The 17335-nt window shown below is 42.8% G+C and overlaps 1 protein-coding gene across 1 annotated transcript; it reads right to left on the bottom strand.

The window, feature by feature from the left end:
* Window positions 1–15513: 15513 nt before the first annotated feature.
* Window positions 15514–16901, bottom strand: LOC309546835 (ubiquitin-conjugating enzyme E2 D2-like). The gene has a single exon (XM_082246525.1). The coding sequence runs from the start codon at window positions 16769–16771 to the stop codon at window positions 16328–16330; it is 444 nt and encodes a 147-aa protein (XP_082102651.1). The 5' UTR covers window positions 16772–16901; the 3' UTR covers window positions 15514–16327.
* Between the last annotated feature and the right edge of the window lie 434 nt (window positions 16902–17335).

The raw sequence follows: 17335 nt of genomic DNA, 5'->3' as shown, positions 1-17335 counted from the left end.
TTTCCAACTTTCACAGTCTGCACTTAATTCATCTACCACATTGCTCAAAGTGGTGAGCTCATACACAGTACTCAGTAATTTAGCCTCTCTCTCACTTTTCTCCTTGTCGCTGAGAGACAATGTCGTTTTCAGAGCGACATTCTGTTCCTGCGCCCCCTGCAGGTCTATTTTGGTAGCTTCCAAAGACTGAAGACTTTTTTCCAGCTGATTACGCAACTCCAACATTTCACACATACTTTGCTTTTGCAAAGTCTGAATTTCAATTTCCTTTTCCATGAGGATGATATCTTTCTCCATTATAGGCTTTCTAGGGTTTTTCAACTCGGAAAAAAAAAGAGCAGTGGTTTCTTCCCACTGTAACTGTACCCACAGGGGTTGTTCCTTTTCTTCCATTTTCCGTTGTACGGCAGCCAGCTCAGCCCTGCACACATGCTCGGTTTCCTCCATACCGATGGCCTCCATTTGCTGCTGGCATCTCTGTTTCCAGCCTGCCATGCTCTCTTGATGAGCCTTTTGTTGAGCTGCAAAGCTCCGCTGAAAATCCGCATTTGCCTGCTGTTGAGCTGCATTTGCCTGCTGTTGAGCTGCATTTGATATAATCAGTTGTTTCAACATCTCCTCCATTTTGGGCTTACTTTACATCTGAGAACACTGTGTCTCCATAATCGTTTCATTTACACCAGCATTGCTAGGGACAACAACCTTTCTCTTTAGCCGATTCCGTTCAGGCATGGATGGGGCTGGTTCAGACGGTAGCATCCCCTCCATCCATAGAATCCAGTCTCTCATTTCATCTATCTTTGCATTTTTCAGTCGTTTTGAACGCCCCATCTTCAATAACTCCACAACCAAGTTTTTTCACAGTCCAGCAAAAAATTTTCAGACCACTGTCTCTTTAACACATGTAGTTTTTCTCTCTCTTTCAAGATCTCTTTTCCTGCACACACAGTTTGTGCAGTCCCTTGCACCAGACACAACAAAGTTCATCAAAAATTTTGAGACCGCTGTCTCTTTAAAACACGTTTTTTTTCTCTTTCAGGATCTTCTCTCCTGCACACATAGATTGTGCAATCTCATGCACCAGACAAAGTTCATCAAACATATGCACTTCTTTGCAGTGATCTCCGCTTCTGCCCACTGCATACCTCCACCATATGTGAGGGATTAGCTCGGTGGTAGGCGTGGATGACCCCTTTGGGGGTGCGTTTTCACAGAGAGATAGCCGAGCAGTGGTTGCAAACAACACTGATTTATTCATGCAATTTACTTCACACAATTGCAAGCCTCAAAACAGCCAAAATAAAATAAAACAAAATAAATCCTTGCCACTGTGGGCGGCTACCTTCTCACACACTGGAACCTATCTAATGAAGTCTGTCCCCAACCTACTGTTGGGCAGACTTTGCTGATCCTACAGCAGACCATCAATAGTCCATTTATAATCTCTTCACACAGCAAACAGTTCATTTAACATGTCCCTTTTCCTCTTCATATGGAACATGTCCCTTTGTTTCTTCACACTCTTCTCATTGAACACAGTTCATTTGCTTGTCTCTCCACATAGCAAGCAGTGCATTTATTTCTTTCCACATAGAAATAGTTTCTCTTCTCACCTTGAGACGATCCAAGACCTCACTTGGAGTAGTCTTCACACTTGTTTACCCTCCTTAGCGCACATCACTTCAGGGGGTCTTCTCCCATGCTCACCAGCTTGTCGGGAGGCACACATCTGACTGTCCTCCTTCTCCCAGCCCACACGGCGACAGGAGGCAGCAGTCCTTCTCCCATGCCCACACGGCGTCGGGAGGCACACGTATGTCTGTCCTCCTCTCCCAGCCCACACGGCGACAGGAGGCAGCAATCCATAGACTTCCTTTGGACAAATTATAGAGGCCTTAACTTCCTCATTCCGAACAGCTGAAGGCCTTTCAACTTCCTTAGACAGTTCTGGCTACCTCTGCAGCCGACACCCTATAGTAATTGGTGATTTGTCTAACCCAGGTGGAAGTGTAGCTCCTGTCTGTGAGTACATTCACAGATTTACCTGACTTCCTGTCACAATATATATATATATATATAGACTGGGATGCCATGCCATTAAAGTTCATGTGCGTGTGAAGGTAGGTGTCCCAAAAGTTTTGACAATATAGTGTATCTATATATACATATACATATATATTGTACAGGACGCCAAGGTTGGGTCCTGGATAGGTGTTTTTGTAGCACCAATATTTGGGTTATGGTCCCTTTAAGGGAAGTGTGGCAGTACTCAGGGGGTCACCCAGGAAGGGTGAGGAATTCCCAGGAATAGCCTTAATCAGGAGAGCACTGACTCGCAGTTCTCGCTGCATTAATAGAGAGATATTTGGGACCCAGAATTTTGGAGACCCGCAAGTGATATTCGGGAGGGAAGGGGTCTCCACCTCTGACTACAGGGATTCCAGCACACACAAGGTTAAGAACCTCCATAAAGCAGCTCTTAAAAGGCAGGAAGTAGTGATAGTAGTGATAGGTGGTGGTGAGGAGGAGTTGGTGAATAAACCTGTCTGGGAGAGCTGTGAGTCTGCAAAACAGGATTTAACAAGGACTGTTAAACCTTGGGGTGAAGATCCATCTACAAACTGTATGTGTTTTTGCTTTTACTTTGTGCTGAAGACAAGCAGACATTATTTTGTATTTTTGTGCTTGTGTGCTCCTGGATGCCATATTTTATTTTGCTTGCTGAATAAAAGCCTTTTTGTTTAAAGTTTTCAATGGTTTTTGCACTCTGTCCTGTGGAGGCACAATCCCCCAAACTTTACAATATATATATATACAGTACAGACCAAACGTTTGGACACACCTTCTCATTCAAAGAGTTTTCTTTATTTTCATGACTGAAAATTGTAGTCACACTTCAAGAGGTAGTCACCTGAAATGGTCTTCCAACAGTCTTGAAGGAGTTTCCAGAGATGCTTAGCACTTGTTGGCCCTTTTGCCTTCACTCTGCGGTCCAGCTCACCCCAAACCATCTCGATTGGGTTCAGGTCCGGTGACTGTGGAAGCCAGGTCATCTGGCGCAGCACCCCATCACTCTCCTTTTGGTCAAATAGCCCTTACACAGCCTGGAGGTGTGTTTGGGGTCATTTTCCTGTTGAAAAATAAATGATGGTCCAACTAAACGCAAACTGGATGGAATAGCATGCCGCTGCAAGATGCTGTGGTAGCCATGCTGGTTCAGTATTCCTTCAATTTTGAATAAATCCCCAACAGTGTCACCAGCAAAGCACCCCCACACCATCACACCTCCTCCTCCATGCTTCACGGTGGGAACCAGGCATGTAGAGTCCATCCGTTCACCTTTTCTGCATCGCACAAAGACACGGTGGTTGGAACCAAAGATCTCAAATTTGGACTCATCAGACCAAAGCACAGATTTCCACTGGTCTAATGTCCATTCCTTGTGTTCTTTAGCCCAAACAAGTCTCTTCTACTTGTTGCCTTTCTTTAGCAGTGGTTTCCTAGCAGATATTCTACCATGAAGGCCTGATTCACACAGTCTCCTCTTAACAGTTGTTCTAGAGATGTGTCTGCTGCTAGAACTCCGTGTGCCATTGACCTGGTCTCTAATCTGAGCTGCTGTTAACCTGCGATTTCTGAGGCTGGTGACTCGGATGAACTTATCCTCCGCAGCAGAGGTGACTCTTGGTCTTCCTTTCCTGGGGCGGTCCGCATGTCAGCCAGTTTCTTTGTAGCGCTTGATGGTTTTTGTGACTGCACTTGGGGACACTTTCAAAGTTTTCCCAATTTTTTGCACTGACTGACCTTCATTTCTTAAAGTAATGATGGCCACTCGTTTTCCTGTACTTGGCTGCTTTTTGCTTGCCATAATACAAATTCTAACAGTCTATTCAGTAGGACTATCAGCTGTGTATCCACCTGACTTCTGCACAACACAACTGATGGTCCCAACCCCATTTATAAGGCAAGAAATCACACTTATTAAACCTGACAGGGCACACATGTGAAGTGAAAACCATTTCAAGTGACTACCTCTTGAAGTGTGACTCTACAATTTTCATAGTCATGAAAATAAGGAAAACTCTTTGAATGAGAAGCTGTGTCCAAACTTTTGGTCTGTACTATATATATACACACACACACACACACACACTATTATCAAAAGTAATGGGACGCCTGCCTTTACACGCACATGAACTTTGATGGCATCCCAGTCTTAGTCCGTAGGGTTCAATATTGAGTTGGCCCATCCTTTGCAGCTATAACAACTTCAACTGTTCTGGGAAGGCTGTTCGTATGGTTTAGGAGTGAGTCTATGGGAATGTTTGACCATTTGTCAAATGCATTTGTAAAGCCAGGCACTGATGTTGGACGAGAAGGCCTGGCTCACAGTCTCTGCTCAAATTCATCCCAAAGATGTTCTATTGGGTTGAGGTGGGGACTCTGTGTAGGCCAGTCAAGGTCAAGCAAGGTCCATAAAGACATGGATGAGCGAGTTTGGGGTGGAGGAACTTGACTGGCCTGACCTCAACCCAATAGAAAACCTTTGGGATGAAGTAGAGTGGAGACTGCAAGCCAGGCCTTCTCGTCCAAAATCAGTGCCTGATCTCAAATTTGCTTCTGGAAGAATGGTCAAACATTCTAATAGACACGTTCCTAAACCTTGTGGACTCAATATTGAGCCCTATGGGCTTAGACTTTGATGCCATTAAAGTTCCTGTGCATGTAAAGGCAGCCATTCCAATACTTTTGGTATTATAGTGTATCTGTGAGTATGTCTGTGTATGTGTGTGCATGTGTTGGAAACTCAGTGTAGAGTTAGAAACGACTCTTTTCAGAAGTGCCTTGATGCCAAAGCATGATTGCATGCGTATTTGCAATGTATGCAACAAAAACCTCCTTTTTTTTGTGAATGGTAGGTTTATACAACTAAATAGCATGACAGCATCAAACAGAATTAGACTCAACATCTTGGCTGGGAAAACTAGCTGCTTGCCGACTTCCCTATATCAGATATACTCCTACAGGGTGGCGGTTCTGTGTAGAATCATATATAGTTCATGTGTAGAATGTATTAGTGTAGACTCGTATATACGTGATTCTGCACTTCAGGGTAGGGGGCACGCCACTTGCTGTGATTAGTAAGTGATCTGCGTGTAGCAGCCAATGTATGAACGTCGGTACCCACTGGTCAGCGATGAGACAGGTTGGACAGAGCTCTGCATATGTAAACAGGGCAGAGCTCAGTCCTGTCAGTGGGGATGTCTTGGAATTTGTTTCCCTGCAAAGTAGTCAATAAAATCCAGCACAGAAAAAGCAGCACACTGTGTACACAAATACACTGGTTAGGCCCACATTTAACCCTTTGATCGCCCTAGCAGTTTTAACCCTCCCCAGCCAGCAAATTTTTAGCACTAATCACTGTATAACTGTCACTGGTTCCCAACCAAAAAAGTGTCAGAAGTGTCAGTTAGTGTCAAATTGTCAGCCACAATATCGCAGTCCTGCTATAAGCTGCTGATCGCCGCTATTACTAGTATAAAAAAATAAAACAAATACAAATTGCAGTATATACTGTATACCATAGTTTGTAGATGCTACATTGTAAATTTTGCGCAAAACAATTAATATAAATCTATTGGGATTTGTTGGCTAATAATATGTAGCAGATAGATATTGGCGTAAATTTATGAAGAAATTAATTTTTTTACATTTTGTATTGGATATGTTTTATTGCAGAAAGTAAAATAATATTGTTTTTTTTTGTATTTCAAAAATGTCTGTATTTTTGATCATAGTGTAAAAAAATAGAAAACCCAGTGGTGATCATATACCACCAAAAGAAAGCTCTATCTGTGGAAAAAAATACATTTATGTACAGCGTTGCATGACTGCTCAATTGTCATTTAAAGTAATATAGCAAAAAATGCTAGCAAAAAAAATTGCGTATAGCAAAAAAATGACCTGGTCATGAAGGGCGGTAAATCTTCTGGAGGTCAAGTGGTTAAAGTTTCCTATGAGGACATGGAAATAAATGAGCCAATGTGTTTGCATTCTGCAAAGATAATCTAAGATTGGTGGCTGATTAATGTTGGAAGCAAGGGAAGCTGAGACTGGCTGTGTGTGGCAAATGAGCTGGCTGTGAATCTTGTAATTTTGTATTACAGGGTCATTGGGGTCATCCATGATAGATGCACAGCAGGGAAAAGGGGCAAAGAGAAAGATACATCACTAAAACCAACAATACAGAATCATCCTCATAGTCATAGGTTAGTAGACCAAATGTATCTTTATCACCATAGGCTATTTCTGACATTCTATCTGCCAGTACTTTGTTCCAAAGTTAGACAAGTCATAAATGGTAGCATTTATGGCAAAATCTACAATGGAATGGTTCACAAATAAACATATCCAGGTGTTAGAATGGCCAAGTCAAAGTCCAGACCTGAATCCAATTGAGAATCTGTGGAAAGAACTGAAAACTGCTGTTCACAAACGCTCTCCATCCAACCTCACTAAGCTCGAGCTGTTTTACAAGGAGGAATGGGCAAAAATGTCAGTCTCTTGATGTGCAAAACTGATAGAGACATACCCCAAGCGACTTACAGCTGTAATCGCAGCAAAAGGTGGCGCTACAAAATATTAACTTAAGGGGGCTGAATAATTTTGCACGCCCAATTTTTCAGTTTTTTTATTTGTTAACAAAGTTTGAAATATCCAATAAATTTCGTTCCACTTCATGATTGTGTCCCACTTGTTGATTCTTCACAAAAAATTACAGCTTTATATCTTTATGTTTGAAGTCTGAAATGTGGCAAAAGGTTGCAAAGTTCAAGGGGGCCGAATACTTTCGCAAGGCACTGTGCTTAACCTATTTTACAAAAGCAATTGATAGTATTTTGTCATGGCTATTTTCCAGGTTTTCAATGCCTCCGTCTGGTGTCATGAAACCTATTCTACATAAAGGTGTCTGTGTATAAATATTGTCAAATCTTTCACACAAAGTAATGAATAACACACTTAATGTTTGTCCGTTTTTATGTGTTGCTTTCCTTTGGACTAATGTAATATTTCCTTATCATTAATTTCTAAGAGAAAATAATCATAAGAACATTAAAGTGGAACATGACCCAAAAGGGAAGATGTGCTTGTTTGCATCCTCTCCCCTCCATTGCCACATTTGACACTTTTTTTTTCTTGGGGGGGGACCTGTCAAAAGCAGGTACGCGCTCCCACTTCTGGGTCAGATTGCCCCCCCCTGCAACCTTCTAAGACACATGAAGGTCCCAGAAGACTGTGGGACCATTCGCAAAGTGTCTCAGGCGAATGCTCAGTAGGAAACCAGCTGTGAAGCTAGAAGGCTTCACTGCCGGTTTCCCTCACTTAAGATGCCAACGCCTGCACCCAAAGCTGATTGAAGAATTGGGTAGGGTGTGGACATCGATGGATCTAGGGACAGGCAAGTGTCCTTATATAAAAAGTCAGCAGCTACAGTATTTGTAGCTGCTGACTTTTACATTTTTTTGGGGGGAGACTGGAGCTTCTCTTTAAGTCATAAGAATTAAAGGACTTTCAGGAAAACAAGGAATAGCCTAACACTATAGGCTAAGAACATTTGACCAGAAAGGGAAATATTATGATTGAGATTTTAGCACTGTGTGCACAGTCTATGGAAACTCCTGTGCGAAGGACCCAATGATAAGGTGTTCAGCTGAGCAAACCTCCAGCTGCAGTGTGAACTGAAATATTTAGCAGCAGTATTATTACCACTGCCAAATGTGAAAGCTTCATGCTCAGGCTCCTCGTTGTTAGGAAGCCAGCATCCATTGGCATCCTACCTATCAGTCACTTTTCACTGCCTGGCACATTTAGCTATCAAAATAAATTGACACAGGCTCCTCCATTTATTTCATAGTAGGCCTTTCAGATCTAGTATGGATTTTAAGGCAGACCCTATGAAGAAAATAGCATGGGGCTCCCCAAGTTCCATACCAGGCTTTTATCTGAGCATGAAGCCTGGCTGCCCAGGAAATTGGGATCCCTGTGATAACATTGACCTAAATATAGTCATGTCCATATATGGTCAATGATGTTGCATGGGACACCCTGCCACTTTGCTTACAGTAAAGCAGCGGAATAAGGAAATGTAATTTGGTGAGAGTCAAGTGACACATTTGGACCTTTTGGTCGGTGGCAGGATTTTTCTACTGGCAGTAAAGTGAGAGTTGGGCATCTTGATTGCTAGGGTCTGCATTGCTCCATGATGTGATTGATGGTAAATTTAAATTGTGAGGCTTTTTCTTTTAAAGGCCTTTTCAAAAACTGTGTGTATTTTTTTTTTTTTTGTAGAGGTACTATACACACTTAATCATTTATGTGGATGACATAGTATCTGAGGACCTCTGGAAACCCCTGTATGTTTAGTTTCCAATAGGTTCTCTGACCACAGACCTCTACAACCATTAATCCTAGGTTGTGTGGAAGAGGTTCTTTTCCTCAACATCATGGGAACAAGGTCCTTTGCCAGGATCATCCCATGCTGAGGGCATGTGGCCTGGCATGGCCCAGGAATAGTGATGAGCAAAATGACCTTTGTTTGGTTTGAGCTGGGTTCAGCGAACTTCAAAAAACTTCAGATGCTAAATTTGGACCCTATATATAAATTATTTTCTGTGGGTAATAGGCAAGGGGCGTATTACAAAACATGGGGGTTGAGCACTTCCCTGAGGAACCATATAAAACCTGGCAATGGGATTTATTCAATGTATCAACTATTACAGACTGAACAAAACTGACAAGACAAGCACCCTTTGCCTGTGATGTTCAAACCTTTTGATTGGATGCAATAAATGTTCTTCTTCCCAATTTTTTTTTTTTTTTAAATGACTCAGATTACAAAATTGTGAACAAGGTAGCATGACATTCAATACCCTGTGCCTCAAAATGGATGAAGACTATGTGGCAATGGATATGGCTGGATTGTGTAACACTCCTGCTGCTTTCCAACACTGCATTGTGAGTTATATCTTCCCCAACCTCTGCTATGCCTGTGTAATCTTTTTAGCTGACATCCTGTTATTCCACTGGGAGTCTACTCTCTCTAATGTGAGGTTTGTTATTCATCAGCTAGTGAAGAATGACATTTATACTAAATTGGAAAAAAAAGCCTATTTAAAACTAGGAAGCACTTTTTACTTGTAACAGCAAAGAAACAATGCCTAAGTCATTAGCATATTTCTAGTGATGATCTTTCTCTTCACCATTACCATTAATTAATTGTATACCATCCTTTCAATTGGCTTCACTTACATTGCTTCAAACTTGTTACTTATGGATTTCTGCACAAATATTCCTAAAAGTGCTTTGATCACTATCTGAAACATAATAAATCACACATTATTTTTTATTTACTCTGGTTTTTATTGAGCAAACTAACAATCAAAGTGTTTCATGGACATAGCATGCAACCTTTTATAATTAGCCTAAGGCCCCTTTCACACAGGGAGTCCGTCAGGCAGACTCCATTTTTCTCAGCGGGGGATCGATCCGCCGCTGAGCAGGTGGATGGCAGCTGTGTAGAGTTGAGCAAACACCTGGATGTCCGGGTTTGGCGGATTCGGCCGAACTTAAAAAAAAAAAGTCCGGGTTCATGACCCGAACTTAACCCAAACTTTACCCCTAAACCCCATTGAAGTCAATAGTGACCTGAACTTTTGAGCACTAAAATGGCTCTAAAAAAACATGGAAAGGGCTAGAGGGCTGCAAATGGCAGTAAAATCTTCTTAAGAGCATGGCAAGTGCTCTACAAACAAATGTGGATAGGGAAATAACTTAAAATAACATAAAAAACAGAAAAATAAAAAAGAATCATCTTGATCTAGGAGGACGAGGCCCATATGGAGTAGAAGGTTGAGGTGGCGGGGGATGTGGTGGTGTAGGTGGAAGCAGCGGTGGAGGAGGACGAGGTAGCCAACACTGGTTTTTGTTTTTAATTTTAAATTTCTTTTTAAATTAGGGTACACCCCAAAAGAGTGAGAAAGATCAAAAATACAACCATGGCTGGGTAAGGCCGGTATACATGTCTATTCTGCAAAAGGTACGGACAAGTCCTGTGGGATCCATGCCTGGTTCATTTTAATGAACGTGAGCTTGTCCACATTGGCTCTGGACAGGGGGCTGTGCTTGTCTGTGATAACACCCCCAGCCGTGCTAAATACACGTTCAGATAATACACTGGCTGTAGGGCAGGCCAGCACCTCCAAGGCGTAAAGTGCAAGCTCAGGCCATGTGCCCAATTTGGAGACCAAGAAGTTGAAGGGGGCAAACCCATCATTCAGTACGTGTATAGTACATAAGGAACTGTATATGGTGTATGGCAAGGAACTGTGATGGCGGCAGGAGGGCTTTTTTCCCCCTTCTGGGTTGAGTCTGGCCTTGGAAAAGGTATGTGTCCCTTTTTGTGGGCCGGGCTCTCCCAAAGCTGTCTAAGTTCTTAGGCCTTCTGGTAGGGACGGGGCTGCACTGGTCTTGCCAGGGACCGGGATTCTGAAAAGCCTGTGGTGTATGTGCCCCTGGAGTGGCAGTCCAGGGGTGCCATAATTCACGGTGGATGGCAACACTATGAGTATGACACCAAGGACACTGCACTTCCTACACACATTTTTCACACCTGCCTCTAGGCCCGGGCCTTTTGGTCAGGAGTCAGGACCAGAGGAATTTTTTTTCCTGGCCGAAGGGCCTGCCATAGTATTGCAAAGTGGCACTAACCTTGCACTTCTCCACTATCCCTTTCTCCACTTGCATGTGTTGTGTGTCTCACATTTTGTGTTTTTTATTGTGGCGGTACACTTTATTTTGCACAGCGTGATTAGTAGGGTGTAGGTCCTTGGGCCTGTCCCTGAAAGTCTTGGGAGGGGGTGGATATGGCCTTCTGGCTTGGTTTGCCCTCTCTCATGGGGTCTCTCTTCGGGAGAGCCCCACCTAGTACTTGGAGTGGTCTGTTTCAGCAGACCTCCTAAAGAACGGGGATGCCTGGTTTCGGCCAGGTTAGCCAGTGTAAGTACCCCAGACCCTGTCAGGAGCCTTGCGCCCCGGGGGATCAGGGTCAGGGACCATATGTACACCCTGTGCACTTTTTGTGTTTCACTTTTTTGGTGTGCACTTTTTTATGCACCCACCGGTTGATAGTTAAAAAAAAAAAAAACAGCTGGTGGTCCTGGTTGTTGTGGCGTGCCGACAAAGCTCTTCCACATTTCATACATGCTAACCCTGCCTTCTAAGGTGCTGGCAGTGCCCTGGCTGCATTGGCGACCTCCTCCTCCTCCTCTGCCTTTGCCTTGTGCTTCCACTGTGCCCCTCGGTGTCAGGTAGGAATGCCACCAGCATCGCTGTTCGACCTTTTGGCTAAGAGCAAGTGTAGTATCTGTTGTTATCAGTTATATGGGTGCCACTCTGCTGTGAACATGGTTCCTCCTCCTATATCTCCTCCTACTCATCCTCCACCTGGTCATCCTCCAGAACTGTGCCCTTTCTGGACAATTGTGTACCTGGCATTTGTGGGTGCAGGAACCCACCCTCAGAGCCACTTGTGAATGACTGCCCTGAAAGCCTTGGAAATGATCACTGCTCCGGATGCAGAGGCGGTAGAGGATGAGGATGAGGAAGCGGAGTAGGAGGAGTTAGCAACAGGAGTCAAACTGAAGTGCCATGCAATCCTCGGTGGTGGAAGGAGATGCGCCAAACAAATCTAAAGAGTGTATCTCACAGTAACATAATCAGCAAACTCTGCAAAATTATGAATTTTCCCCTAATGGGTGTTTATTGAATAGCAGACTAGAACAACAGTATCCAAAGGGTGTATCTCACACTTACAGATACAGACTAGGCGGCAATTTAATATTTTTTCCCTAAATGGGTGTTTATTGAATAGTGGCATAGAACAACAGTATCCAACGGGTGTATCTCACAGTAAAATATGCAGACTAGGCCGCAATTTCATTTTTTCCCCCTAAATGGGTGTTTATTGAATAGCGGAATAGAACAACAGTATCCAAAGGGTGTATCTCACAGTAACGTATGAATGAAAAATTTGTATTTTTTCCCTTTAATTGGTGATTTTTGAAGAGCAGATTAGAACAGCAGTGTCTAAACACTGTATGTCACAGTAAAATATGAAGGAAATGTTTTTTTTTTTTTTAAATCCAGATTAAGCAGACACGATATGCATTGAGCTTGCATTACATGGCTGCTACACGCCACACGCCTAACAGGTTGGATACTGTTGTTGTTCTATTACGCTATTGAATAAAAAAAATGCCATTTGAATGAAAAACTGAAAAATATTTTTTCCCCTTAACCGCTTACTACCCGCCCGCCGTCCAATGAAGGCGGAGCTGTGTACCTATTATCCTGAGGCGCCGTCATATGACGGCGCACCAGAACAGCCTCTCTCGCTCGCCCCCGGGGGCACGCGGAGCGGCGATCGTGACCGTGCCGTGTTGCTAGGACACGACGCGATCCTGATCTCGGTAAAGAGTCAATGACATGACTCTTTACCCATGTGATCGGCTGTGTCCAATCACAGCCGGTCACATGTAAATGAGGAAGTGCCGTTATTCGGCTCTCCTCCGCTCACACTGTCAGTGTGTGAGCCGAGGAGAGACGATCAGCGTCTCCTCCTCATAGGGAACACAGAGAAATGTAATCAGGGCACTGATCACCAGTGCCCTTATTACACAAGAGGGAAATAAACTGCTATAACTGCCCACCATCAGTGCCCACAGTGCCCGCCATCAGTGCCCCCCATCAGTGCCCACAATCAGTGCCCATAGTGCTGCCAGTCAGTGCCCGCTCATCTAGGCACTGATGAGCACTGACTGGCAGCACTATGGGCACTGAGTGTGGGCACTGATGGTGCTGCTCATCAGTGCCGTCCATCAGTACTCATCAGTGCCGTCCATCAGTACTCGTCAGTGCCCCCCGTCAGTGTCCATCAGTGCCATCCATCAGTGTCCATCAGTGCCGCCTCTCAGTGCCCATCAGTGCCGTCCGTCAGTGCCGCCTCTCAGTGCCCATCAGTGCCACCTCTCAGTGCCCATCAGTGCCACCTCTCAGTGTCCAGCAGTGTCACCTATCAGTGCTCATCAGTGCTGCCTATCAGTGCCACCTATCAGTGCTTATCAGTGCGGCATATTAGTACCTCCTCATCAGTGCCCATAAGTGCCACCTCATCAGTGCCCATCAGTGCAGCCTATCAGTGCCCATCAGTGCTGCCTCATCAGCGCACATCAGTGAAGGAGAAAAATGTATCTATTTTAAATAAAATTTAGTTTTTTACTCACAGAAAATAAGAAAAACTTCAACATTTTCTGACTTTTTTCATTTTTTCGTAAGAAATAAAAAACCCAGAGGTGATTAAATACCACCAAAAGAAAGCTCTATTTGTGTGAAAAAAATGATAAAAATGTCATATGGGTACAGTGTAGCATGACCGCGCAATTGTCATTCAAAGTGTGAGAGCGCTGAAAGCTGAAAATTGGCCTGGGCAGGAAGGGGGTGAAAGTGCACTGTAGGCAAGTGGTTAAATTGGTGATTTTTGAATAGCAGATTAGAACAGCAGTGTCTAAACACTGTATGTCACAGTAAAATATGAAGGGAAAAAAGGTTGTTTTTTTAAAAAAATCCAGATTAAGCAGACACACATGCACTGAGCTTGCATTACATGGCTGCTACATGCCCACCTAACAGACTGATAAAAGTTTTTTTTTTTCTCCCTCCTCCTCATTGGGCTTAGGTCAGGGCAAAAAGTTTGTGCACTGCACCCCCACACAAAAAAATCAATGTAGATCGCTGTCTGATTAAAGAAGATTCTCCTATTCTTTCCCTGAAAGCAATCTCCAGCCTGCCCCTACAATAATCTCCTATCTCTCCCTCAGCAGCAGCAGGAACCTCTCCATGCAGAGTGACGTGTGGCGCTACGTGACTCCAGCTTGTATAGAGGCTGGGTCACATGCTGCACTGGCCAATCACAGTCATGCCATTAGTAGGCATGGCTGTGATGGCTTCTAAGGGCACACTAGTTAAACGCTTGTTTGGCTGCCCTGCAGCAGTTGAAACTGTGCCATTAAAACCGCGCCAAAACTTTAATTAAAATTACCGAACGGACTGTATCCCAAATATACAATAAAATGTTCGGGTCCGTGTCCGGGTACCGAACACCCAAAAGTCCGGTACGATCCCGAACAATACAGTCTGTGTTCGCTCAACCCTACAGCTGTGTCTCTGCTCTGTGTGTGGAGACACAGCTGTCAGGTCCTGCTGTTCTCTATAGGGAATCGGATGGGAACGGACCGTCTGTCCATTCTCATCCGATCAGATCCGCTGGATGGATGGAAAATAGGGTTTCCATCCATCCAGACTTGATGGATCGGAACGGATCGCATGTCAGCCATAGAGATGCATGGGGTGTCTGTTCAGATCTGCCAGAAAAAACTGACAGGTGGATCTGAACAGTCCGCCTGTGTGAAAGGGGCCTAATTTTAAATTTTAGCTGGAAGAGGAAAAATCAGCTCCAAGGTGGAATGTATAATAGACTGGCAGATTACCTTCCAAGATCGGCTATCACAAAATCACAGAAAGTAAAACATTTTACATTTAAGAAAATAATACAAATCCTTTATGGAAAAAAATATTGACCCCATTTTACTGTTTTAAAAGCTAAAACTATTGTCTTAACCAAACTTTATATATAAATGCATGCAAAAAATATTTGGTTTCTGACCACACTATATATAAAGCTTAACCTGTGGGAAAATGTATGAGTTCTCTCCACATATGCATTTAAAATACTTTAAATGAGGAGAATAAAACTGCAATGCTAACACTTTGTTATTCCTAAGGATAGTATTGAGAACATCATTCATTGAGGGAAAAGCTGTAAGTGTAGGATGGAAAAAACAAGTAGCCATTATATCTTCCTGCTGACCCAGACTAATTAGTGAATGAAATACACCTGTTCTCATTAGCCTGTTTTACTCTGGGAGATAAACCCATGGATAGAAAACAAGTACTTGCTGCCACATAAATTGCAAAATATTCTATTTAATATTTTTTTTCAATATGTTAGCATTTGGCATTGCAAGGTCAAATCTTTTCTATGCTTAGGAACTGTTTTGGATTGCTGTTAACGTATGGTCTTGTTTTAGTAAGGAAATTACTGTTTCTTACCAGACTCGTTAAACCCTTTAGAGTTTCTCGAGTAATGTAAGTTACCAAACTCAACACTAGATGGAATTAAATACTGCTCTACTGTGTGTAAAGAGATGTCCATTAAACATACTTATCTCAATACTGCAGAAATAAAAAATGTGTACAGAAACCTTAAATAATTGTAACAAGTAGTGTTGGTCGACCAGGTAGAGGCTTGTTATATAATGTAAATTCCTGGAACCAGTGGCCAGAAATGCATTTCCCTGCAGCCTTGTATGACCCAAGTAGATGAAGAGGGTGCTAGGCTTTGTTTTGGTTTATGCAACTTTATTGAAGAATAAAGACTAAGAGTTATTAGTTGATCAGTCATCCATTGACGCTTGAATGGTTTTATTCAGTGCTATATTAACAGTGTTTGGAAGATAGATCAACTAATAGCTCGGCCTCCAAAAAAAAAAATCTCAATGACAAATTACAAAACTTTTGATCCTGTTATTAAATGGGGTTTTACCTTACAATTTCAATTTGTCATATTTATTGACATGCATAAAATACAATACTTCTGTCCCGCTATATAAATTTCACCAACTCGCCACCCAAACATCAGTTATGAGCATAAAGTACATCATGAAGTCTGAAATAGCTGAAGGGTTTGACCAAAATATCCAGAGCAAATCCATGGTCCTGTATTCTACAATGACGGACAACTGGGCATTGTTTTTGTTTAATTTATTTCTGCTTAGCACCTTCCCCTCCCTAGCCCAAACAGAGGCACTATCTTCACCATTTCACTGAGAAATGAAAGATGGATTTAGTCTCATAACCAAGTTATGGTGAAGACATTGGCCACATTTTAACACATGCTCCATTTGATACAATTATGAATCCTGGGCAATTGTATTCTGGTAAATATTTGACAGTCTAGAGCAGTTTATGTCCAATATTGAGCTAAAAGTCTTCCCATGTGAGCATGTGCATGAAGGGAGGCAGCACGAAAAATAAAAAAAAAAAATTAGAGAGGGGAAGGTAAGTAGTAGATGAGGTCTGAAAGGGAGGGGAAAACAGTAATTTAAAGTTTATTCCAGCTATGATGCAGGTTTATTCAGACTTGAAGGTAGCATCACATAGCATATTTCTGAATCCATTCCCGGGCTATTCTGTTGTACTTTTCCCTATCTGTTTTGTAGATCCATGCAATCTCTGGCACTAGAGGGTCATCTGGGTTTGGGTCACACAACAGTGAACAAATTGACAAAAGAACCTTAGAAATTGTTAAAGCTGGGGACCACTGTGATCTGAGAATATCAAGACAAATGCTGCCATTGCTGTTGATATTTGGATGGTAGATTCTTGTTGTAAACGCAACTTTTGGAGGTTTGAAGGAGTAGTCTGTTGGAAAATGAATAGTCAAGAAAAATACACCGCCTTGATATGGACTGTCATTAGGTCCCATAATTGTTGCTTGCCAGTGAAACATGTCATCTCCAACTGGGCCTGCAGAACATTGTGCTGGAGGATCACGAGCCAAATCATTCAGTTCCTTGTGAATCCGCTTCAGCGCCATGATGCCTCTCACTGCTGCCGGTGCCGGGCGGGTTGTTCGGGTGAGCTGGGCGGAGGAGGAGAGAGCCGAGGAAGAGGCGGAGATAGAGGAAGGTGGTGGTAATTACTCCCCCCTCTCCTCTCTACAATATCCGGGACACGCTACAAGGTGACTGAAGGCGGGTGTACTGCTTTGTTTTATTTTAGATCAGAAAGGGTACATTTTAATTGCCATTTGTGTACTCATTTCGAAGACACTTCTTTACCTCTTATCAATTTAATGGGTGCCACCAGAGCAGGAAATTCGAAGAAATCTCCCTAGGGGTGGTAAAAAAGCCAAATGTTTAACCAGAATAAGGAAGGTTAAACTTCTGTCAGAATGGTATTGCTGTGATAGTTTGCAATATTTTATCAATTGTTGTGTGCTGTGTTTGTTAAAATATGAATTATATAAGGCAAATAGCACAAGTAGCTTACTGAAGCATGACGACATAAAAACATATACTTTATTTGTATAAACAAGTTCAACATTATAGCCCCAAAAAGCTATTGTAAACAAAAACAATTGAAACAGAAAAAGTCAAAT

This window comes from Pelophylax lessonae (genome assembly GCF_965119305.1).
Source record: "Pelophylax lessonae genome assembly, chromosome: 2".
Taxonomy (NCBI): Eukaryota; Metazoa; Chordata; class Amphibia; order Anura; family Ranidae; genus Pelophylax; species Pelophylax lessonae.
The sequence above is the reverse complement of the archived record's forward strand: the minus strand, read 5'-3'. Positions and strand labels throughout refer to the sequence as shown.

Coding starts and splice junctions, on each gene's coding strand:
- LOC309546835 (XM_082246525.1), bottom strand. CDS start 16,771: ATGGCGCTGAAGCGGATTCACAAGGAACTGAATGATTTGGCTCGTGAT.